Consider the following 25,433-nt stretch of genomic DNA (forward strand, 5'->3'; position numbering starts at 1 on the left):
CTGATAGTAGCAACCCACTCCAGTCCTTTTCCAGCAGCCTGTCTGATCCAAGCATTCCAGTAATGGCTACTAAACCCTGAATATGTGCAGGTCAATCTGTGGGATTCTCCAGGCCTTTTAACCACTGGTTCAGACTCAGTTTTTGACCCTCAGTACCTGCAGACAGTTAAACACATCATTAGTTACTGTAATGCAGCCATATTGTCTTTGTATCAGGAGGTTTGTCAGACAAACAATGATTGTTCTTACCTGCACAGTTAATAGACAGGATGAGAAAAACAACCAAATAATCCGGTCTGATCATTGTAAAAGCCAGTTGTCTCTGTCCAGTCTACAGTGTGTATGATTTAGTCTCTGTCCTTCACTCTGCAACACATATGTAGAGATGGAAGAGATCAGAGTTTTGCATCGACTCCTCCTCCTCACAGAGAAACACACCACATCTCACACATCGCTATAGAAAACATGATTTAGATCATTTTATATTACAATGATAATATTTAATACTTACAATGTCCATCAAGTTACTTGACCTGATATTTCTACCAAATTAAATGTATTTATATTGTTCTGCAGTATTTAGTATTGCATTCATATAGTACTGGATATATCATGTATTAATATATTCTCATCACCTGCTGTTAACAATCAATAATGAGAACATTATTAACCAGTATTATTGTAGAAAGGAATATATTAAATGTAACACTGAGAAACTGTCCAAAACCGCAACATCAGGTGTTGTTTTCATAGTGTGTATGTGTTTGTTAGACTCTCCACTTTGAGTTGTCTGACTTTATATCTTCTGCTGCCACCTGTTGGTCTTTGTAAACAAATGTTCTGTGGAGTTTTTGTAAAGCCTCTCTGCTTCCTTTAACCGCTGTGAGTCTCTGGCACACTAATACACAGCAGAGTCCTCTGGCTTTAAGTTGGACAGTCTCAGATACACCATGCTGTTGCTGTCATCTCTACTGATTTCTACACGTCCTCGCACACTGCTGGCATATGTGTTACTACTGGCATCAGACCAGCCTCTCCCTATCCATTCCAGTCCTTTTCCTGCAGGTTGTCTGACCCAGTGCATAGTACAGCAGCTAAATGTGAAGCCAGATCCCCTGCAGGACAGACTGAGAGTCTCTCCAGGCTTTTTCACTACTGAACTGGAAGGAATGGACTCCATACTCTGACCTGTACAACCTGATGAGGTGAAAGGAGAGAGGAACCACAGAAGAAAGTGAGACAGTCATCTGGGAAGTTTTCTGGTATCACTGACTGACCATCAGTCCATGTTGTCTGATAAAAGATAAAACAGCAAGAAGCAGGAGAACTCACAGGGCAGAGAGAGAGAGCAACCAGCAGAAGAGTGAGTATGTTCATCATCCTGAGGCTGGAGATGTGACCTCTGATGCTCCACACAAAGTACAAGAGCAGTCAGCAGGACAGAAGTACACTGCACAGACTGAAGATTTGCATCAGGATATCATGTGGAGGGAGGGGCTCATTTACAGCCTCTCTGTTAGAGTTTCATTTCATTATATCATTTATTATTTGTTTATTTGTACACAGTAATACACAGCTGTGTCCTCAGGCTGCACATTCTGTCCTTTTAATGTTACAGAGCTATTAGACATGTGTGTGTGGTAAAGAAACTTGTTCTTCAGAGCATCGTTTGATAAAAGTCTCCTCCACCCCAGCTGATGCAAAATCCATTGCTTTTCCTTCACACTGTCTGATCCAACCTGTTGCATAGCTGTTATTAACTATATATATATATATATATATATATATATATATAAAAGATACAAACTCCAGATATACAAAACACATATAATTAAGAACAAAATATAAATATATATATATATATATATATATATATATATATATATATATATAACTATATATATATAAAAGATCAAATGTACAGTTTAATAATGTGCAAGAAGTGCAAAAAATTATTGTCCGTGTTTGAGTCAAATTACAGAGAGGGGGTGTCTGACTCTCTGAGGGAAGCGTTGTAAAGTTTAATGACAAAGTTTAATGACCACAGGCAGGAATGATTTCCTGTGGCGCTCTGTGGTGCATCTGGGTGAGAGGAGTCTTCCGCTGAAGGTGCTCCTCTGCTGGGCCAGTGTGTCGTAGAGAGGGTGTGAGACATTGTCCAATATGGACTGACGTCTGGACAGCATCTTCCTCTCTGCCACGGTCGTCAGAGTGTCCAGCTCTTCCCCACGACATCACCGGCCCTCCTGATCAGTTTGTTTAGTCTGTTGCTGTCTGCGACCCTCAGCCCACTGCCCCAGCATGTGACAGCGAAGAAGATCGCACTGGCCACAACAGACTCATAAAACATCCTCAGCATAGTCCAGCAGATGTTAAAGGACCTCAGCCTCCTTAGGAAAAAGAGTCGGCTTTGGCCCTTCTTGTAGACCGCCTTAGTGTTTCTGGTCCAGTCCAACTTATTATTAAAGTACACCCCCAGGTACTTATATTCCTCTACAGTGTCCACAGGGACCCCCTGGATGGAAACAGGGGTCACTGGTGTTTTTGCTCTCCTCAGATCCACTATGAGCTCTTTCGTCTTTGTCACATTGAGCTTCAGATGGTTCAGCTCACTCCCAGTGACAAAGTTGCCCACCACAGTCCTGTATTCATTCTCATCACATTTTTCAATGCAGCCAACTATTGCTGAGTCATCAGAAAACTTCTGAAGGTGGCAGGACTCGGTGCAATAGTTGAAGTCTGAGGTGAAGAGGGTGAAGAGGAAGGGAGAGAGGACAGTCCCCTGTGGGGCCCCAGTGTTGCTGACCACCCTGTCAGGTAATCAACAATCCAGGACACGATGGGGGCCTCCAACTGCATCGCAGCCATCCACCTGCATCGCAGCCATCTTCTCACCCAGTAGAGCCGGACAGATGGTGTTGAAAGCATTGGAGAAGTCAAAGAACATGACTCTCACAGTGCTCGCCGGCTTGTCCAGGTGAGTGTAGATTCTGTTCAGCAGGTAGATGATGCTGTCCTCAACTCCCAGGCGGGGCTGGCAGGTAAACTGTAGTGGATCAGTGAAGGGCCTGACTATAGGCCTTAGCTGCTCCAGGACGAGCCTCTCCAGGGTCTCCATGATGTGGGACGTCAGAGCTATCGGTCTGTAGTCCTGAGGGCCGCTGGGACGTGGCGTCTTTGGAACAGGAACGAGGCAGGACGTCTTCCACAGCACAGGGACCCTCTGGAGGTGCAGGCTGTAGTCTGTCTTTTTTAGTTTTACCCAATATGCCAGTAAACTGTAGCTTTCCCAAAATAATAATTATCTGTTTCTTTTCAGATTACATTTACTGTATAAGTAATGTTTTCAAAAGAAAGTTAACATTTTCCTGGCTGTCTCTTTATTATTGGCTCCCAGGGACCCCAGTCAGTACTCCTGATATGTTCGGTTGAGGGTTAATATGCCTGAAATGTGTACGTGTAATATTTACATTTACATTTACATTTCATTTTTGGACAATGATTTTAACCAATTGTTGTGCTGCCCTTGGCTGTTTTGTGAGGAACAGGAACTGATTATTAAAACATATATTTTTTTAAATATTTATGTTGGTGGTGATTAATAATCTTTCAGTTTTCTAAACAAATAGAAAAAGCCTGGAGGTTTTTGTACAGTGTTGCTGCTTCCTGTGTCACTGTGAGTCTCGAGCACAATAATAAACAGCAGAATCTTCAGTCTTCAGACTGTTCATCTGCAGATACACCTGCTGTCTGTTGTTGTCTCTGGAGATGGTAAACCGGCCTTGAACTGACTGGGAGTAGTATTTGCCACTACTGTCAGTATAGATCCAAGCAACCCACTCCAGTCCTTTTCCAGGAGCCTGTCTGACCCAGTGCATGCCGTAGCTGCTGAATGTGAATCCAGAGGCTGTACAGGTCAATCTGTGAGATTCTCCAGGCCTTTTAACCACTGGTTCAGATTCTGTCAGAGTCTGACCATCAACACCTGTCAAACCAAGAAAGACAGTAATGTCATGTGTTACATTGGTAGAAAATTGAAAATATGTCAAATCAACATCAGTGAAGATCTTCACCTGCCCAGCAGATAGTTAGCAGCAGCAGTCCTGTCCTATAGTCCATCATGTTAAACTGTGTGTCCACTGTTCTCTGTCATCCTCTCTGCAGCCAGATAAGTAGAGGTGGAAGACATCTGAGTTTTGCATTGACTCCTCCTCACAGGGAGGAGAGAGCTGGGTTGGATGTTTTTGTTACTGACCCTTACTTGTAGAACTGAGCAGTGTACTGTGCTCAACTTATCATCAAAACTCAGCTTGGGTCCAGTGTTTAACATTTAGGAGGATCTATTGGCTGAACTGGAATATAATATTAATATGTGTGTTTTCATTAGTGTATAATCACCTAAAACAAAAATAGTTGGGTTTTTCTTCCCTTAGATGCCACTAAATCCCACACATTGGTCCTTTAAGATGATATTTGTGTCATGATAGAAGAACATCATTTCATGCATGAATAAATAAACAGTCGCTCCTTCAGTCTTCTAGCTGTTTATCTTGAAATCTCTTTGAGATGGTGAACTCCAAACTAAATGAACACATGAAGCTGCAGTCACTGCTGATCCAGCACTTCAAATGTTCTATTAGTGTTGTGGTGAAGCGAGCTCACAAAGGGTGTGAGTATAAAACTCTAGTTCAGTCCAGGGTTTGAGTGTCAGTCAGTTGAGATCAGTGAGATAAGCAGATATGAGAGTCTCCTTATAGTGACAGAGGAGAGAGAAAGTTGACACTGACTGCCATCTAGTGTTTTTATAACAGGAACTGCAACATTATTTTTCATGCCAAACATTATAAACATTAATGTGGCTAAGATATGTAGAATTATTTTTTGTTTTTTATTCATTCATGTGTTCAGATCCTTTCTTTAATTCATTTATTTGATTTTGTTCAGTGATTTCAGCAGATTGTTATTCTGTCGTTTGCTATTTTGTGAGGACGTGATAAGACTTTTGTTTGATGTTATTGTTGTTGGTTGATGATGATCTTTCTTAGAGCCTGTCACGAATCCCCGGCTGTGGGGACTGTTTGGGTGTCTTGTGTTGTCTTGTGGTGTTTGTGTCACTCTTCTGGCAGTGCTCCGAGGGGGGCGTCTCTATCTCTGGCTGCTCACACACCTGGCTGAGGTCATCACCACACCTGCTCCTCATCAGTCTTCAGCAGTACTTAAGGAGCAGCCACACATCCAGTCAATGCTGGGTCGTTGTGAAGTATTGAGTATGCTACTGGTTTCCAGCCAGTTATTTATCGTTGCTACCGTTTGTTGCCTGCCTGCCTCTGCCTGCCTGAGCCGTTCTCTTGCCGTCTGTTTTTGTATGCAACTAACCGTGTCTCTCTGCCTCAGGAATCATTCCCAGCCACTCAGCCCACGCCTCCTGTAAGCCAGCCACTGGATCCCCCCCCACTCCAGGTCTACCAGCCAGCCACTCTCTGGATCACCCCCACCTCTGGACTCCCACTCTCGCCTGCCAGCTTCCCCTTTTTTTTTACTATTCACTCGTTGTCTAATAAACCGTTTAAACACAACCTCTTGTCCGATCTGCTTCTGGGTTCCCCTCAGAACCCTGACAGAGCCAGTTTTCACGGCTTAATTAAAAACTATCTATACATTTCACTGCATTGCTTCCCATGAAATTCTGAATTCATTATAAGATCCTGCTGATTACACAGAAAACACTTCATGACCTTGTCTCCAGTTAAACTTCTGATCACTGTCTGTTCCTCATTTCACTTTCCAACCACTCCGATCTTCAAATATTGGCCCTTCATCCCTCGTTCCAACTGCAAAACAAAAGATGACTGCTGTCTGCTGTTTTAGCTCCAGCCCTCTGGAATCATCTTCCCCAATCACTGAAATTATCTTTGGACTGTTTTAAGTAGCTTCTAGAAACCAATCTCTATGGACAAGGCTATTTATAGATCTCCTGCCCTGTCTTTTTTTTGTGTGTGTTTTAGTTTGGTCTCTCTCTTATTGTGCTTAATTTATGTTAAGTTTTCATTTTTTTCATTTTTATTTGTTGTTTGTTTGTGAAAAACTTTGTAACTGTAAAGTACTTTATAAATAACACTTTACTTACTTATATATTGTGTGTGTGTGAAACTGTATATCTTCCTATATATAATTATATATATGTATATATAATTTAGTCTTAAACTATGTTCTTTTTTATTTTAATAATTCATTCATCAATTGCTTTTCATTGTGCAATCCTGTATTTTACTATGACAATTAAATTAAACCTTGAACCAATTACAGTTAAGAACAGTGATACTGTAGAAAGTTAATGTTCTCAGTGGTTGTAAATAGAGGAAGTAGTTTTTGTATGACTCTCCTGTTATTATCTCTCACTGTGTGTCTTCTGGCACAGTAATACACAGCAGAGTCTTCAGGCTGCACATTCTGTCCATTTAGAGTCACTGTGTTACTGGAAGAGTCCAAGGTGACACTGAATTTGTTCGTAAGTGAATCTTTGATGTCCGTATCAGAACTAATCCACTCCAGTTCTTTCCCTGCAGGCTGTCTGATCCAAGCTGTGTAGTGCCTGCTAACAGAATAAGAGACCTGACAGGTGATGGTCAGACGTTGACCTGGCTGCACAGTCACAGAGGCTGGCTGTGTCAACTGTTCACACTTCACACCTGTTAAAAAGAAAATGTTTTGTAACAAATGATCAAGTTATACTGCAAAAGAATAACTGTTGACTTTGACAAATCCAGAGAGACTCACATCCAGCTGCCAACAGCAGCAGCAGAGCTACAGAGAACATGGTTTATGTTGAAACTGACGTGCTGTGAACTCCACTGACAGCCTGATGGGAAGTTTTTATAGCTGAGTAACAAGGAAGGTCACTGAGTTTGCATAGAATCAAACATATGAAGCCTCAATGTTGTTCTAACTGGAGCCAATAGAAGAGTCTGTTGACTGTTATTATATCTGCAGAGTGAAAACATGCCTGGAAATCACCTCTGCTTTACAGATGATTTTTTAAAATATTTTTTGGGCTTTTATGATAGTGACAGCTGAAGACAGACAGGAAAGAGGATGACACACAGCAAAGGGCCGCAGATCGGATTTGAACCCTCTGCAGCAAGGACTCAGCCTCAGTACATGGGTTGCCAGCTGTATCCACTGAGCTAACCAGGCACATATTATATTTTAATTTCAGTACACACTCAACTGTAACATTTTGAAAATTAAACTTTACATTTACACTTAAAGAAACAACTGTAACCTTTGCTATTTTTATAAACTATTAATAGAAGAGTCTGTTATTATATCTGCAGAGTGAAAACATGCCTGGAAATCACCTCTGCTTTACATATGATATTTTAACGTCATTACACACTCAACTGTAAATTTTGAAAATGTCCCTGCATTTACAGAACCGAAACAACTTTAACTTTGCTCTTACTGTAAACTATTACTGTCTAAATGTTGACTATTTTTTTCTATAATTGCACACAATAACCAGGATAATTATTCTTAATATGAATATTACCTATTATAACCTGAATCATGGATAATGGAAAACATATTCATTTAAATCCACATTGCAATAACCATGATGACACACTTTGAATATGACGTGAGCTGTTTTCCTGAAAGAATTAATATACAGTCAGCACCACCTTCATCACATTCATTGTTAACTTCAAACGTACAGTATGAGGATAATAAAAAACAAAATGGCTGTTGTAATATCGCAGCATTTATTTATTCATTAATTTGCTCACTGACTGTACTGATTGTATCTGCTTCAAACAGAAATACAGTGAGAGCAGTGAGAACCATGTAAATAATATGAGAACTGTCTGCAGGTTTGCATTAAAGACATTTAACAGTTTCCATGTTTGCAGATGTTTGAAGACGACTTAGAGCCTCGAGAGGAAAACAGCTGCTCAGGAACTGAAACCTGTGAGACAAAATGCAAAAAACAAAATCTTTTGGTAGTTCATAACTTACTTTTTGTAATTGACACCACATGTTATCTTCATCTGTGTGTTGTAGCAGGAATAAAATAAACAGTCTTAATCAAATATCATGCAGTGTGATTTATATGTTTTTGTTTCTTGTGTTATTGGTTTGTTAAATTATTGTGTTTATTTCTAAATAAAATGTGTAAAGGAACAGGTTTGTTGCCAGCCATGGAGATGTAGCTGCCTTTTATCCCTAAATAACTACAGTATATTGCTTGTTTTATTGCATCAACCTGTCAACATTACTCATGAAATAGAACTTTAAATCCAGTCATACATAAGTGGTAATCAGATGTTTGTGTCAGGGGTCTCAAGCTCAAAGAGGCTTCAACATTCAAGTTCAGTCAGGACCACTTTTGTCAAAATATCTTATATTCCAAGCAGAATTTACATTTGGCGGTATGGCTCTGTTCTGGGACCTCCTTGTCCTTCCGCGTGCCTACGTGGAAAACCTTAAGGCAGGGAGAGCACACCTCCCTGCCCTTCCATGTGCATACATGGAAAAGTTTAAGACAAGGAGAGCGGCAGCAGAGACCCCCGGGTACAGAACAGAGCAAGCATCAATGGCAATCAGAAAATGACATTGATTAATTAGAAACAACATAAAAAGGAGCAGAGATAGGCAGGCAGGCTAAAGCAGCTTAAATAAGGCGCCATGTAGATGTTTGCCAATTGGATGCTTGAGGAAATCAGGTGAGCTGTCAGCTGACTGTGTATGGTATCCAATGGGAAGTTTAGAGGAATCAGCTGATGTATGTTTATGACTAGCTGTGATCATATGATATAGCTGTAACTGACAGCTAAGCCTGACTTCGTGCCCTGCCTGAACTAACGCTATGCTCAATAACTTATATATTTCCATTACTAACATAACAAAATGTAAACAGCAGTTTCTGTACATTTTTATAATCATATTTGTTGTTTCCAGAACAACAAATAAAGCCCTGGAACCTGCTCTCTTGTTCTCAGTTATATTATTGTATTATTGATATCATGTGCAGGGAGGGGGGTGGAGGGCTGGGTAGCCCAGCGGTTTGAGATCTTTGGTCTGTGTCTTCTATTGTTTGATTTCCCTTTGAGGTCATCAATCATGTGACACAGTGCAGGGTCTTTCAGCCCAGTGAGGATGAGACAAGACAGAGTTGTTGTTCACTGATCACAATATCCAGTGTACATGAGCGCTCATGTATCAACAGCAGATCTGAGTGTTAGGGCAATGAGATTGTGTTATACATCACGTCCAATACATGTTGACATGTTAAATGTCAAATGCAGTTTAGTTTGGTAGCAAACTACACTTTGGTCTCAATCACTACTTGTAAGTGTGAGCCGTGCTAAGGTGGATAAATTAAAACACAAGTGCCGACAACGCCACCTAGGTTTTTAGCTGAGGCCTAGGACCTGTTAGGATCACCAAATTAAAGTTAGGGTAAACAGGTTGTTTTATGTCGGGGGAGAGCAGTAAACAGTGTTCTTTTTAAAACAATGAGTACAGCCAGTAGGAGTTGAACACAATTTATTTTAAGATAAGTAAAAACAACTAAAAGCTCTACCTTCAAAGAAACTAAAACAAAGAACAGAAACAACTAAAACCCAGCTAAAATAATGCGGGACGGATGGAGTGGGAGGTCAACAACGGCAGTCGCGGGTCTCTGGTGGCGACCACCTGCTCTTCACCTGGCTCCGCTCTTCGGCAGCCTGTCGAGGGAAACTCAGGGCCAGTCAATGTCCTTTAACAAGGCACAACTTTATATATTACACACTACACAAACACCGGTCTAAAACGGGACTTACGCGGGAGGGAGAAGTTTTACCTTCTCCCAATTATAGCCGCTAGCGGTCGGTGTTTGCTCCGGTGTCTCTTCAGACCTCTTCCAGGCCGATGATCCGCTCTGTCTCTCTGTCTGCTTCCTGCTGTCCGGCCCGTTGTGCCCTCCGTGTCCTCCCTCGTGCCCCGGGTGTCTTCCATAGTGTCCTTTTTATCCAAGAACAGTCACTTCCCTCTCTGGGTCCCAGGTGTAAGTCCTTACGCTTGATTAAGGCATGTCTCCGGTGGGGAAGTAAAACCAACGAAACAAACACACACACCACACTTCAAAATAAAAGCATGCAATAATAAAGACAAAAACACAGCAAATTCAAAGTAAAAGCATGCTTAAATAAAATCAAACTTCCCCCCCGTGACATCAGCATACTGTTATATAAGAACAGGAAGGGCTGCTATGCTTCAAGCTGCTAATTTATTTGCTAATTTCTCTCCACTGACTTTACATGAACATTACTTGTGACACTATATATGTGTTCATATCCATATATGAGAAAACCCAGAAGTGAAGAAGATCACACTGCTGTTTGTTGTTTGTGGAGGTTTTTGTGCAGCTGCTCCACTGTCTTCAGTCACTGTGGTTTCTCGAGCACAGAAGTAAACAGCAGAATCTTCTGCTGTCAGGCTGTTGACCTCGAGGTACTGAGTGCTGCTGGACACATCTTCAGTCATGATGAAACGACTTTGAAAGGAGCTGGAATAGGTAACAGAGCTTGAACCTGAATTAATTGTTCCAATCCACTCCAGAGCTTTCCCTGGCCTCTGTCGAATCCAGGAAAAATAGCCGCTTGTCATGCTATAACCGGATATGATACATAGGGGTGGGCGATATGGGCAAAAAATAATATCTCAATATTTTTTGGGATTTTGGCGATAACGATAATCAGCCGATATCCTTTAAAATGTGATTAGAATTGTCTGAGCTGGACTTGTGTCCACCAAACGCGTTTACAGCGCTGAGAGCGCTCAAAAACTCATTTTCCAAGCGCCCAGCGGTGTTAAAAGTTGAACAGATTTCAACTTGAAGCACTCTGAGCGCTGCGCTAAAAAAAACGTCTCCGCTGACATCTTTTTACCGCTGAAGGCGCTTAGCGCTCTGAACGCTGAAGCCCACGTCTCGGCACTAAATCATCTGAAGTACCGGTAGCTTCAGGGACTGGAGGTGCTTGCATTTTCTCTCTACCATCGCAACGCGCTGCTAAACTGTTGCAAGGAGGATGCTAGCGAGAGGCCCACTAGTTGTGTGACTGAATCCTGCCATGCTGTAGAGAGCGCTGCTGCACCGTGTATTAATGGATGTGAGGAGTTTCCGCGGGCGTTTCATTGTTTTTGTCGAAGTAATTTAAATACTCGATAATGGAAATTTGCACATCGTCAAAACAACAATGACGATATTATCGCAAACGATATATATCGCCCACCTCTAATGATACATGACATCTTCACTGTCTCTCCAGGTCTTTTCACCTCAGAGGGAGTCCAGTTTGATCTCACTCCAAACTCCTGTAACCAAAGAATTTATGTGTCATACATACAATATTAAACATTACATTTTTTATATCAGAATTGATTTTCTTACCATGAATAGCCATTACAAATATTAGACTCCGGACAATCATATTTTCCATTCTATAGTAAATTGTGGAGTTCAGTGATTTCTGATCAAAGTCTTTCTAAGATTTATAAGACTGTGTCAGTTGTCCTGTCTAAAATTATTTCACAGTTGCTGTTGGTGTGTTTATAAAGAATGAAGAGTTTGCATAGACCTCCCTCTAGAGGATTACAAAGGGAAGATAGAAGATGGTGCACTTTAACTGAATATTTGAACAACAGGAAAAAAATACAAGGCATTGTACTGTGAACATACTATTAGGAAATTAAACCTCTGTAAATAAAATGCTCTGTAATAATGCTCATCAATGCTTTGTGTTGTCCAGTCATATTTTCACTATATTTAAATATATTTCTTGCCCAGTTTTAACTTTATTCAGCATGGTCTGACAGTGCAATGAAATCAACATGAAACAGACTTCCTTTAAAGGATGATGATTTACAGTTTTGTCATTCTCTCAAACATCAACAGAAACTCTTCCTTCCTTCCTGGATATCAAATACACATCATTTTATTATTTTAAATGTGTTTCACCACATAGATTTAGTCTGTTTGCTGAAACTGAACAATGCATGTTCACTATAGGACTCACTGTCAACTGTGACTCAAAGTAGAATAATTATTTATTGTATTGTGTGATGATTGTCAGAAAGACACTATATTTCCAATATGACAATAAACTAAACTAACAAACCTGTATATAAATACTTAACATCTAAACAAACAAACTGTACTGAACATACTCAAAGCAATGAAAGTATCAATTCATTTTGATGTTGAAGCTTTTAATTTCTTATTTATTAACCTTTCTTTATATAGGTTTTACAGTGAATTTACAGGAACAACTTTCTTTAAAAGAGAAGATTTCAATTCTACTTCTCTATATTTGCAAATGAAATGAACATTTAATCAAATGACATAAAATAAAACTGAAATATTCAAATAGAGGAAGTAGTTTTTGTACGACTCTCCTGTTATTGTCTCTCACTGTGTCTGTCGGGCACAGTAATACACAGCAGAGTCTTCAGGCTGCACATTCTGTCCGTTTAGAGTCACTGTGTTACTGGAAGAGTCTAAGGTGACACTGAACTTGTTCTTCAGTGAATCTCTGATGCGTGTATCAGAACTAATCCACTCCAGTCCTTTCCCTGCAGGCTGTCTGATCCAAGCTGTGTAGTAGCTGCCCAGAGAATAAGAGACCTGACAGGTGATGGTCAGACGTTGACCTGGCTGCACAGTCACAGAGGCTGGCTGTGTCAACTGTTCACACTTTACACCTGTGGAGGAAAACATGTTGCATATTGAATCAGTGTGATAACAGTGAACAGTCAGTGTGCTGTGATCATACTGTCAGTGTCTCTGCCTCAGTGAGACTCACAGGATCCAGCAGCCAGCAGCAGCAGCAGAGCTACAGAGAACATGGTTGGTATTGAAGGTGATCTGATGGGAGCTTCTCTTCTTCTGCTGCAACTGACAGCATGATATCAAGTCTTTATAGCAGACTGTGAGGAAGTTCACTTTGCATAGAGAAGGACACTGACAGGCTATAAAAGAAGGATCAACTGTCACAGGCAAGCTTGGATTTGTCATAAACACTGTTGGGCAAATAACACAATAATGTATTACTCATTACCCTGTACTGTTTTCAAAAGTAATATTATAACTTTACTTATTACACCCTGCCAACACTAATTGGTTACACTGTGTTGTATTACTTTTTTTCTGCAGCCCACAAAATTTGTAATAAAGTCTGTTTTTGTCCTCACGAAAATAAATTAATTCATTCAATCTTTTAACCAACTTATTATTTTATTATTTGTTATTCAGAGACTTGCAATGGTTTTTACCTGGGGTTGTTATATTGCCTGTGACTGGTTATGTGCATTTATTTATTTATGTTTATATTTATTTTGACAAATATGAAAAAAAAGGATTCATTATTATTTATTCAAGCAACCAGACTGCTGTGCTGTCTGGCTGTTTTGTGAGGAAGTGAATGTTACAGTAATGTGTTTAAATGATTATAAAACAGAAATATTTCTCATAGTCAGTCCAGTGAGGATGAGTTACTGTAAGTTTTTGTACAGCGTTGCTCCTTCCTGTGTCACTGTGGCTCTTGAGCACACTAATAAACAGCAGAATCTTCAGTCTTCAGACTGTTCATCTGCAGATACACCTGCTGTCTGCTGTTGTCTCTGGAGATGGTAAACCGGCCTTGAACTGACTGAGAGTAGTAGATGTTGCAACTCCCACTGCTGATATAAACGATCCACTCCAGTCCTTTTCCAGGATCCTGTCTGACCCAGTGCATCCAATAGCTGCTAAATGTGAATCCAGAGCCTGTACAGGTCAATCTGTGAGATTATCCAGGCCTTTTAACCACTGGTTCAGATTCTGTCAGAGTCTGACCATCAACATCTGTCAAGATAAAACAAATATACAGTGGTCAGTTGCTTTAAGCTGGAAGCATTTTGAAAACAACTTCAACTAAAGATCAGTGAAGATGTTCACCTGCCCAGCAGATAGTTAACAGCAGCAGTCCTGTCCTATAGTCCATCATGTTAAACTGTGTGTCCACTGTTCTCTGTCATCCTCTCTGCAGTCAGATAAGTAGAGGTGGAAGACATCTGAGTTTTGCATTGACTCCTCCTCACAGGGAGGAGAGAGCGAGACTGGACTGGTGATATTTTGATCTTCACTTGTGTAACTCAGAGGAGATTTAACAAAAAATCAATACTTTCTGCTTTTGACTTTATTTTGTACGGTGGCCGTGAAACGTGCAAAAAAATGCAATGTGTTTACCTTGTCCGTTTTGGGCTACTGTAGAAACATGGCGGACCCAAAGCAAGGTGACCCACAGTGTGTGTAGATCAAAATATCTCATTCTAAGGCAACAAACACATAACGATTCCTTTATAAAGGTGATTATACACTAATGAAAACATACATTATATTCCATTCCTGCCAAATCTACAAATGGTATTATTTTCCTTGTTTACTCACTTGCAATGTAACATACAAATTAATTAATGTAGCTAATATTTTTAAATATTAATTAATATTATTGTTATTTGTGTTAAATTGATTGAATGAAAATAGTGTGAAGTTGAATTCAGTTATCAATTCTTCTATTAGAATGTGTTACTGGTTGGTCACATATGTTTATGGGTATTTGTGCAGGTCTGTTGGTGGTTTGTATCACTGTGGAGCCACGTACACAGTAATACACAGCTGTGTCCTCAGGCTGCACATTCTGTCCTGTTAGAGTCACCGAGCTAGTAGAAATGTGTGTTTTGTAAAGGAACTTGTTCTTCAGAGCATTGTTTTGATAAAAGTCTCCTCCACCCCACCGATGCCAAATCCATTGCACTGGTTTTCCTTCACACTGTCTGATCCAACCTGTTGCATAGCTGTTATCAGTCAAAGAATAACCAGAGACCTGACAGGTGATGGTGAAGGACTGTCCAGGCTGCACAACCATTGAGTCTGACTGGATGAGATCAATACTGTTCACACCTGTGGAAACAGAAATCAACATTATCTCCATCATTCATCTGACTATTCAGTGTTTCTAATGTGTTTATTAGTGTGAATCCACTGAAAGCTCCTCACAGGATCCAGCTGCCAGCAGCAGTATCAGAGCTACAGAGAACATGTTGATGTTGAAGCTGAACTGATGTGAGCTCTTCTGTCCTCTCACTGACACACACACACACACACACTTCACTTCCTTATTAGTAACCTTTATTTGCATATTGAATAATCTTTTATTTAAATCAGTTGAAGATGTAAACACTGTGTCGTCTAGAGAGACCAGGCAAGGTGGAGAGAATGTTTTATGTAAAAACAATATTTTTAAGAAAGAAAGATTTACTAAAAGATAACATTTGCATCTGTGCTGTTGCATTAAACTACTAATAAACTCACATTTATCTGCTCATTAAAAAATACAAATACAATAGTTACCTCATATTCCAAATAGAAATATTTTGTGTGAGTGTACCTTTGTTTTTCAACCAGTTGATCAGTGTTTTTAGTTTTTTTCTATTCCTTTTAATTTTCTATTTTTTAATTCACCAACTGATTAAATGGACTTTAATGTACGATAAAACTGGCATTCAAATCTTTTAAATTAGTTTTAAAAAATCTTTTGTTAAAACAATGTCAACAACAGTATGTTGTATCTTTCAAGATATTTAAGAAAAAATGTAAACTTGTCAAGGAACTTGAAAAACCCTGAAAAAAACAGATTGAAATAAACAATGACAAATATGATATAATTAATGACATTAATGAAATATTTAAAGAATTAATTGGGAGATTGATCAATGACTCTGAATTTTAATATTTTAAAAACTTGTACAAAGTGGTTTTATTTTCTATCAGTGACTGTCTGTAGTGGTTTCTGTATGGCTCTGTGGCTCCCTGTGTCACTGTGGCTCTCGAGCACAATAATAAACAGCAGAATCTTCAGTTGTCAGGCTGTTCATCTGCAGATACACCTGGTCCACGTTGTTGTCTCTGGAGATGGTGAAGCGATTCTGGCCTGACGTGGAATAAGCTTTAGTGCTTCCACTCGGAGCAGAAATGTAAGCAACCCACTCCAGTCCTTTTCCTTCAGCTTGTCTGATCCAGCCGATATGAGCATCATTATCTGATATTCCTGCATATGTACAGGTCAGTTTGTGGGATTCTCCCGGCCTCTTCACCACTGGTTCAGACTCAGTCAGAGTCTGACTGCAAACACCTGGAGAGAACAGCAGTTTGATCAGAACACAGCCAAACAGAAACCTTGACACAGAAAAAGAAGAGGGCAGAATTGTGTATTCACCAGAAATCAGTGATACCATCAGAAACAGTATACATGCTGTTAAAGTCATAGTGAAAATGTGTTGTGTGTCTGGATGATGGTTTGCTGTGTCTCCAGTTTGCAGTGAGCTAAATAATAAAGATGGAAGAGATCCAAATTTGCATTGACTCCTCCTCATGGTGTTGAAAAAATAAAAAGGATAACAGTGATATTTATTGACTGAAGGGATCTGATCTACTTACTGAGGGAATACTTTTTGTTGGTTGTATAAAGATATTCATTAGAGGAGTGTTTGCCCAATGTTTGCTTCTTATGTGTTTTTAAATGAGGTTTCAAGGCTGGTTGGACAAGACACAGACCATAAATGGAAACGACTGGATCCAACATTTGGTGCCAGATTCTGAGCATACAGTATGTAACATACAGACAGTATAAGCAACATATGATTTGGATCGTATCCATCTTACAAACCACTTGTATTCTTCATGGTCTCAGCTTTTCTTAGCGCACACTGAGCAAGGCTGAAACATGTTTAGAGACACACACATTCACACATATAACACAGTTGGAATAGCCATTTTACCTAAATTGCATATGTTCTGACAGGGTAGGGAAGCCATCAGATTTGGATGAAAACTTTATAGATGACACTTTTATTCATGTATGTTCCATATTATCATTAACATTAATATTACTGTGCTCAGCATTAAGAAAACAGTCGGTCCTTAACTGCCCTCTACAGTTCTAAAGGAGGGACTGCAACTATTTTACATGTGAACATAATGTAACTTGTGAATCCTTAAAATACAGAAAGATGGTTGTGTTTGAAGCTCTGCCATACTCTGTAAACCTGTCCCTGGCTTTCTGCTAGTACATGCTGGGATATACTCAACAGGTAAAATAAGCTGTAGAAAAAGGATTTATGGATGATTATTATTGATGATTGTTGATTATGGTTTAGCACAGATATCACATGTGATTTTCAACATGAACAGGTGTAAGTGTACGTTCATATGTATGGTTTTTAGTACAAACCAGTGTCTATATTCCTTGAACTTCAGCATGTGTATCCATTTTCTGTATCATTCTGTATATATACAAATAAATTGAAACTAATTTCAACTTAATGGAAGTTAAACCCACAATCCTATGAGATATAGCAGTTTTTCAGTCCAGTGGGGATGAATAAAGATACGTACTGCTGCTCAACCAACTCCAGTCACTATAAACCAAGTAACTACCTGTCTAACACAAATAACCATGGAATCACTTTTCAGGCCCTCCAACTCCCTCAGTTCTCCCCATTGTTACAAAGCCACAGCGATGTTGACTCTGGTTTGACCTCTTGCTTAATGCAACCTCTATTTGATCGTAGCCTTTTTTTTTAAAACTTCTGTTTCTCTTCCCTTGCTTTGTGTAGCAGTTCAAGCTGTTGTAGGTATAGGTGGAACTAAAAACTTTGGCTGCACTTTTTCTGCCATTCTTGTGCAACTGGCTCTGTAGCTTTAACAATATATCTGCCCAACCTTGTGAAAACTCTGTTCATGGGCAAACACTGTACAGGCAGAGAGGTAGGAAGGTAGGTAGGACAGCTAATTATTTCATTTTGGCGGAATTAACTTAAACTAACCCATAACCCTAACCCTATGACTGTGTGGGATTATTACAGGCCAGGGATACCCACACATACCTGATTTTGTTTTTTGTTTTTTTCAGAGCATTTGATATACTGATTGCTGTTGAGAAATTCAACAAATATTACAAAAAACTGACTAACCCAACACCCTAACCCCATGACTGACCCTGAGCAGCTGAAAGAGACAGATAGGATTTTGTACAGCTGCTCAATCAACTCCAGTCACTGTGGCTCTCGAGCACAATAATAAACAGCAGAATCTTCAGTCTTCAGACTGTTCATCTGCAGATACACCTGCTGTCTGCTGTTGTCTCTGGAGATGGTAAACCGGCCTTGAACTGACTGGGAGTAGTAGATGTAGCTACTGTCATATCTGATATTGGCAACCCACTCTAGTCCTTTTCCAGGAGCCTGTCTGATCCAGGCCATCCAAGAGCCAGCAAAGTTAAATCCAGAGGCTGTACAGGTCAATCTGTGAGATTCTCCAGGCCTTTTAACCACTGGTTCAGATTCTGTCAGAGTCTGACCATCAACACCTGTCAAGAGGAATCAGGACGATGATGATGATGATGATGATGATGATGATGATGAGCTGGCAGTTGGTCATATATATGCATGGCAAGTCATAAGACATATGAAGAAATGTGGACACAGTTTCATCACTACTACAGAACATGTAATCGGCACCACTGTATAAAACAGAAAGTAGTCCTTCTGCATCATCTGTAAACATTTCTTCCAAGGAAAAAGACACAAAAATAAAAATAAAAAACAATCTTGAAAAGAAAAAGAGGCTTTAAATTCTAACTGTCCATGTTTGCAAATTAATTTAACATTTATTTAAATGAGATAAAATAAGACTTTTAAAAGAAAAACAGTCTCATAGGAAATCAAGTAATACTGAAGAAACAGTGTTACCAGTGTTGCTGGTAAATCGAGGAAGTAGTTTTTGTATGACTCTCCTGTTATTGTCTCTCACTGTGTCTCTTCTGGCACAGTAATACACAGCAGAGTCTTCAGGCTGCACATTCTGTCCGTTTAGAGTCACTGTGTTACTGGAAGAGTCTAAGTCGATACTGAACTTGTTCTTCAGTGAATCTTTGTAATATGAAGCTCCAGTATATTTCATTCCAATCCACTCCAGTCCTTTCCCTGCAGGCTGTCTGATCCAAGCTGTGTAGTAGCTGCTAACAGAATAAGAGACCTGACAGGTGATGGTCAGACGTTGACCTGGCTGCACAGTCACAGAGGCTGGCTGTGTCAACTGTTCACACTTCACACCTGTTAAAAAGAAAATGTTTTGTAACAAATGATCAAGTTATACTGCAAAAGAAGAACTGTTGACTTTGACTAATCCAGAGAGACTCACATCCAGCTGCCAACAGCAGCAGCAGCAGAGCTACAGAGAACATGGTTTATGTTGAAACTGACGTGCTGTGAACTCCACTGACAGCCTGATGGGAAGTTTTTATAGCTGAGTAACAAGGAAGGTCACTGAGTTTGCATAGAATCAAACATATGAAGCATCACTGTTGGTCTAACTGGAGCCAATAGAAGAGTCTGTTGAATGTTATTATATCTGCAGAGTGAAAACATGCCTGGAAATCACCTCTGCTTTACAAATGATATTTTAACTTCATTACACACTCAACTGTAACATTTTAAAATGAAACTTTTAGATTTTGCATTTAGAGTTACAGAAATGAAACAACTGTAAACTCTGCTATTATCATAAACTATTACTGTCTAAATCTTTACTATTAAAACATTTTGTAAATTTTTTCTATAATTACAAACAATAACCAGGATAATTATTCTTAATATGAATATTAACATGAATCATAGATAATGGAAAACATATTTATTCAAATCCACATTGCAATAACCATGATGACACACTTTGAATATGACGTGAGCTGTTTTCCTGAAACAATGTATTTACTGTCAAGCACCTCCTTCATCACATTTATTGTTAACTTCAAAAGTACAGTATGAGGATAATAAAAACACAAAATGGCTGTTGTAATATCACAGCATTAATTTATTCATTAATTTGCTCACTGACTGTACTTACTGACTGTATCTGCTTCAAACAGAAATACAGTGATGACCATGTAAATAATATGAGAACTGTCTGCAGGTTTGCATTAAAGACATTTAACAGTTTCCATGTTTGCAGATGTTTGAAGACGACTTAGAGCCTCAAGAGGAAAACAGCTGCTCAGGAACTGAAACCTGTGAGACAAAATGCAGAAAAATATAAACCTTTGGTAGTTTGTGCATTTATAAGTTACTGTTTGTATTCATTATTACATTTTACTTTCATGTGCAGTTGGGTCAGAAATATGTAGCAATCCACCATTTTCTTTTTACAAATTCAGCTGTTTTATTGCAGTAAATTGTCAATATTCTCTCCACAACTTTTAGATATTTTTCTGCAGTTATAGTTAGTGAACATGAAAATAATTATTTAATTCCTATATCCTTTCTTGAGATATGATATCTTTTTAATATAAAGTATTTATTTACATACACAATATATGTATTAAAGTAAATGCATTTTGTTTCCTCCACTTTCTTACCATCTCTCAGAAATGGTTTTAATGAATCTACAGAATGTGATGGAAACAGTGAGATTTTTCTTGTTTTGTGCTTTAGTTCAGTCCAGAGTTCAAGTGTCAGTCAGTTAAGATCAATGAGAACAGCAGATCTGAGTTTCTCCTTTTAGTAACAGAGGAGAGAGAAAGTTGACACTGACTGCCCTCTAGTGTCTTTATAACTGGAACTGTGACATTATTTTTCACTCTCATACTGTGAGCTACTTTAGATACCAAATGATATAAACATTAATGTGGCTGAAATGTGTAGCTGCATGTCTTTCTTTTATTCAGACCTGGACAGTGATTTCAGCAGACTGTTTGGCTGTCATTGGCTGATTTGTGAAGAAGTGATCATTAAAGGAAGACATGTTATTTATTTAGGCTTAATTGTTATTGTTGTTAGATGATCTTCCTAATAGATTGTTTATTCATGTATTTTCTCATTTACTGATTTAATGCAGCCATGGTGATGTTAATTGTATGAAGACTTTAGTCTGATGCTGGTTTGCATAAAATACTTTTAATGGTTTCAATGTGTGCAGATAGAGCACTAAGATGAGTACTGTAGGATTTTGTACAGCTGCTCAACCAACTCCAGTCACTGTGGCTCTCGAGCACAATAATAAACAGCAGAATCTTCAGTCTTCAGACTGTTCATCTGTAGATACACCTGCTGTCTGCTGTTGTCTCTGGAGATGGTAAACCGGCCTTGAACTGACTGAGAGTAGTAGATGCTACCACTGCCACTGCTGATATAAGCAATCCACTCCAGTCCTTTTCCAGGAGCCTGTCTGACCCAGTTCATCTCGTAGTTGCTGAATGTGAATCCAGAGGCTGTACAGGTCAATCTGTGAGATTCTCCAGGCTTTTTAACCACTGGTTCAGATTCTGTCAGAGTCTGACCATCAACACCTGTTAAACCCAGAAAGATGCGTATTATGTGTTACATTGCTAATAAAAATGAAAATATGTCAAATCAACATCAGTGAAGTTGTTCACCTGCCCAGCAGATAGTTAACAGCAGCAGTCCTGTCCTATAGTCCATCATGTTAAACTGTGTGTCCACTGTTCTCTGTCATCATCTCTGCAGTCAGATAAGTAGAGGTGGAAGACATCTGAGTTTTGCATTGACTCCTCCTCACAGGGGAGGAGAAAGCTAGACTGGATATATGAAACTGGGGAATTAATGTCCAAGAGTCAACCCTCCAAGTCAGCTGTTTTGATGTTTGGCTAGCATGTTTAATTTATGTAAATTATGTGATGTGAATTGACACATATAGTTAATTTTGGTTTTGGCAAATGCTATTGCATAATCCTTTGTATGATTCAAGAAATAATGCAAGACATCATATCCTTGTGTTGAGGGAAAATGTCTTGTCCCTTAGCCCCCTTTATAGTGTGGAAAAGTATCCCAGTATTAAAAAAAAAGCACAAATTAAAACAGACATAAAACAATGATATAAAGTCATTAGGAACACATTGCTTCCGAAAGTCATGGCTGTAATCAACAGAATGATTAAATCAATTTAAAAACTCAACAACTTCTTTCTCAGAGAGTAACTGGCCACAAATACTCGACTGAATAACTGATTTATTTAAATGTACTTTAACAATGAGTGTGTGTAGTTGAGTCACATGGTTGCTGGGTATTTGTGCAGGTCTGTTGGTGGTTTGTATCACTGTGGGCAGACGTACACAGTAATACACAGCTGTGTCCTCAGGCTGCACATTCTGTCCTTTTAATGTCATCGAGCTATTAGAAGTGTGAGTGTGGTAAAGGAACTTGTTCTTCAGAGCATTGTTTTGATAAAAGTCTCCTCCTGGTGTGAATCCTCTGAAAGCTCCTCACAGGATCCAGCTGCCAGCAGCAGTATCAGAGCTACAGAGAACATGTTGATGTTGAAGCTGAACTGATGTGAGCTCTTCTGTCCTCTCACTGACACACACACACACACTTCACTTCCTTATAAGTAAGCTTTATTTGCATATTGAATAATATTTTGAGCTATATTTAAATCAGATGAAGGTATTAAGACATGAGACATGACAGCTGATACGATGATATGATGTGATGTATGATACAGAGCTTTTTAAGGCAGCCGCCATTGTAGTTAAAATGATGTTGTAATTACAGGAAGGTTTTCTTCTTATTGATGAAGGTGTTGCTGTGAGTCGTGATAAACTGTCCCAACACACTGACAAATACATTTTTATTGATGGAATGTGTTTTATTGATAATTGGCCATCATTTGGTGGGGAATTAGTTTGTTTTCAAAGGGCTGACATGTTTCAATGCTTCTCACACAGGGATCAGTGTTGTTCAGTGTTTGTGCAGCGTTGCAGTCTGGTGTGTCACTGTGGCTCTCGTGCACAATAATAAACTGCAGAGTCTTCTTGTTTCAGACTCCTCACCTCTAAGGACACAAGGTTTTTGGAGGTGTCTTTGGTGATGGAAAACTGGCCTTGGAGACTTTGGGCAAATATTGTGCCAGTTCCGCCATCAATGCGTCCGATCCATTCCAGTCCTTTCCCTGGTTTCTGACGAATCCAGTGCAGCCAAGCCAGAGTGAGTCCTTCCACTTTACAGGACAAAGTGACTGGTTCTCCAGCTCTGCTGACCACTGGCTCTGAGGAGGTGAGGGACTGACCCTGAGCAGCTGAAAGAGACACAGAGTTTAGATGACGGGGAGCCAGCAGACATCCAAAGCTCATTTTCTCCTCCTCCGCTGGACACCGACTTCACTCACCTGAAATGAGAGCCAAGAGGAAGAGACTTTGTACAGCTGTCATGGTGGGAACTTGGCTGAGTCTGCAACTGCAAAGGTTATTATGAAGGATATATATTGTGCAGGCAGAATGGGTGGGGATTGTGTATCAGTGTGTGAATTTGCATTTTAACAGTCAGACATTTTGGAGTTACAGTGTTGATACATAAAGACTAAATCTGTGAGAGAAGGAGGAGTGCTGGAATCAGAGAGAGAAACAGAAACACCAAAAATAAAGATGTTCAGTCTTTCTCCTTTTCTCAGTGTCTTCACCTCAGCGTGAACTGTCTCCTAAAAACTTATTTTGATATTTTGGCTTTCTCCTGACTGAGCGTGTTTTTTTAATATTAAGTATTAAGTATATTTCCTTCTATTATTTAACCTAATGTTATCATTATCCTTGTTTTACTGTAAGTCTTTTTGTAACATTTGAATAAATGTATGAATGCCTCTGTCCAATGCAATATACAAATAATCAAATATTGCTACTGATTATAAATCTTCATTAATATTAAAACTTTTTCAAAGGTCCAGTGTTTAACATTTAGAAGGATCTATTGGCAGAAATGGAATATAATATCCATAGGTGTGTTTTTATTTATGTATAATCACCTGAAAATAAGAATTGTTGTGTTTTTCTTACCTGAGATGCCACTTAATCCCACACATTGGTCGTTTATGATGTCATTTGTGTCATGATATAAGAATATCATTTCACGCATGAATGAATAAACAGTCGCTCTTTCAGTCTTCCAGCTGTTTATCAAAGGGTGTGAGTATAAAACTCTAGTTCAGTCCAGCTTTTGAGTGTCAGTCAGTTGAGATCAGTGAGATAAGCAGATATGAGAGTCTCCTTATAGTGACAGAGGAGAGAGAAACTTGACACTGACTGCCATCTAGTGTTTTTATAACGGGAACTGCAACATTAGTTTTCACTCTCATAATTGTGACTTAACCAAATAATATAAACTTTAACCTTAAATCCCACTGATCCAAGAGGTAAAATTGTTGTCATATCTCAAAGGGGCTTTATTCTATCATTCCAATTTTTCATGATTTTATTAATCAATTTTTATTTATTGACTTCATATTATTCATTGTATATATTTATGTTATTTTATGTTATTTTTAACTTAATTTGTGCCATGGGTTCTGATTTAAAGTATCACTTTAGTAATACCCAATATGCCAGTTAACTGTAGCTTTCCCAAAATAATAATTATCTGTTTCTTTTCAGATGACATTAACTGCATAACTAATGTTTCCAAAAGAAAGTTAAAATTTTTCTGGCTGTCTCTTGCAGTAGTCTATTCTTGGCTCCAAAGAGACCCCAGTCAGTACTCCTGATATGTTCGGATGAGGGTTAATATGCCTGAAATGTGTACATGTAATATTTATTTGGTACATTTTTTGATTGAATGATTTCAACTGATTGTTGTGCTGCACTTGGATGGTTTGTGAGGAACTGATCATTAAAACATTTTATTTTTTTAATGATTTATGTTGGTGGTTAATAATAATCTTTCAGTTTTCAAAACAACAACAACAAAAGAAAAAAGCCCAATAAAGATAAGTACTGGAGGTTTTTGTACAGCGTTGCTCCTTCCTGTGTCACTGTGAGTCTCGAGCACAATAATAAACAGCAGAATCTTCAGTCTTCAGACTGTTCATCTGCAGATACAGCTGCTGTCTGCTGTTGTCTCTGGAGATGGTAAACCGGCCTTGAACTGACTGAGAGTAGTATTTGCTGCTACCACTACCACTGCTGATATAAGCAATCCACTCTAGTCCTTTTCCAGGAGCCTGTCTGATCCAGGCCATCCAGTAGCCAGCAAAGTTAAATCCAGAGGCTGTACAGGTCAATCTGTGAGATTCTCCAGGCCTTTTAACCACTGTTTCAGATTCTGTCAGAGTCTGACCATCAACACCTGTCAAACAAAGAAAGCTGTTCATGTCATGTGTTACATTGGCAGCACAAAATGAAAATATGTCAACTAAAGATCAGTGAAGATGTCTACCTGCCCAGCAGATAGTTAACAGCAGCAGTCCTGTCCTATAGTCCATCATGTTAAACTGTGTGTCCACTGTTCTCTGTCATCCTCTCTGCAGTCAGATAAGTAGAGGTGGAAGACATCTGAGTTTTGCATTGACTCCTCCT

The 25,433-nt window shown here is 39.2% G+C and overlaps 1 long non-coding RNA gene and 6 gene segments (V, D, J or C); all 7 read right to left on the reverse strand.

The window, feature by feature from the left end:
• Positions 1 to 3,664: 3,664 nt before the first annotated feature.
• On the reverse strand, positions 3,665 to 14,140 carry LOC127363881 (immunoglobulin heavy variable 3-33-like). The segment is given in 2 exon segments: positions 3,665 to 3,985; positions 13,976 to 14,140. Coding segments are annotated over 2 exon segments (363 nt in total).
• LOC127363903 (uncharacterized) lies at positions 7,744 to 11,810 on the reverse strand. Of its 2 annotated transcripts, XR_007884953.1 has the most exons (3): positions 11,432 to 11,801; positions 9,581 to 11,355; positions 7,744 to 7,963 (listed from the first exon to the last, which is right to left on the reverse strand). It is a non-coding gene; the product is annotated as an uncharacterized LOC127363903 (long non-coding RNA). The 2 variants fall into 2 exon arrangements; XR_007884952.1 differs by lacking the exon at positions 7,744 to 7,963 and having other exon boundaries at positions 9,527 to 11,355; positions 11,432 to 11,810.
• Positions 12,419 to 12,947, reverse strand: LOC127363897 (Ig heavy chain V region XIG14-like). The segment is given in 2 exon segments: positions 12,419 to 12,741; positions 12,843 to 12,947. Coding segments are annotated over 2 exon segments (336 nt in total).
• A 4,650-nt stretch (positions 14,141 to 18,790) lies between the features above and the next one.
• On the reverse strand, positions 18,791 to 19,440 carry LOC127364580 (Ig heavy chain V region 5A-like). The segment is given in 2 exon segments: positions 18,791 to 19,191; positions 19,280 to 19,440. Coding segments are annotated over 2 exon segments (444 nt in total).
• Positions 19,441 to 21,011: 1,571 nt separating this feature from the next.
• On the reverse strand, positions 21,012 to 21,575 carry LOC127363882 (immunoglobulin heavy variable 3-48-like). The segment is given in 2 exon segments: positions 21,012 to 21,422; positions 21,510 to 21,575. Coding segments are annotated over 2 exon segments (363 nt in total).
• A 1,259-nt stretch (positions 21,576 to 22,834) lies between these two features.
• LOC127363892 (immunoglobulin heavy variable 1-24-like) lies at positions 22,835 to 23,319 on the reverse strand. The segment is given in 2 exon segments: positions 22,835 to 23,167; positions 23,258 to 23,319. Coding segments are annotated over 2 exon segments (348 nt in total).
• Positions 23,320 to 24,866: 1,547 nt separating this feature from the next.
• LOC127363880 (immunoglobulin heavy variable 3-30-3-like) lies at positions 24,867 to 25,359 on the reverse strand. The segment is given in 2 exon segments: positions 24,867 to 25,203; positions 25,294 to 25,359. Coding segments are annotated over 2 exon segments (366 nt in total).
• Positions 25,360 to 25,433: the final 74 nt, after the last annotated feature.

This window comes from Dicentrarchus labrax, unplaced genomic scaffold (genome assembly GCF_905237075.1).
Source record: "Dicentrarchus labrax unplaced genomic scaffold, dlabrax2021, whole genome shotgun sequence".
NCBI classification, from domain to species: Eukaryota; Metazoa; Chordata; class Actinopteri; family Moronidae; genus Dicentrarchus; species Dicentrarchus labrax.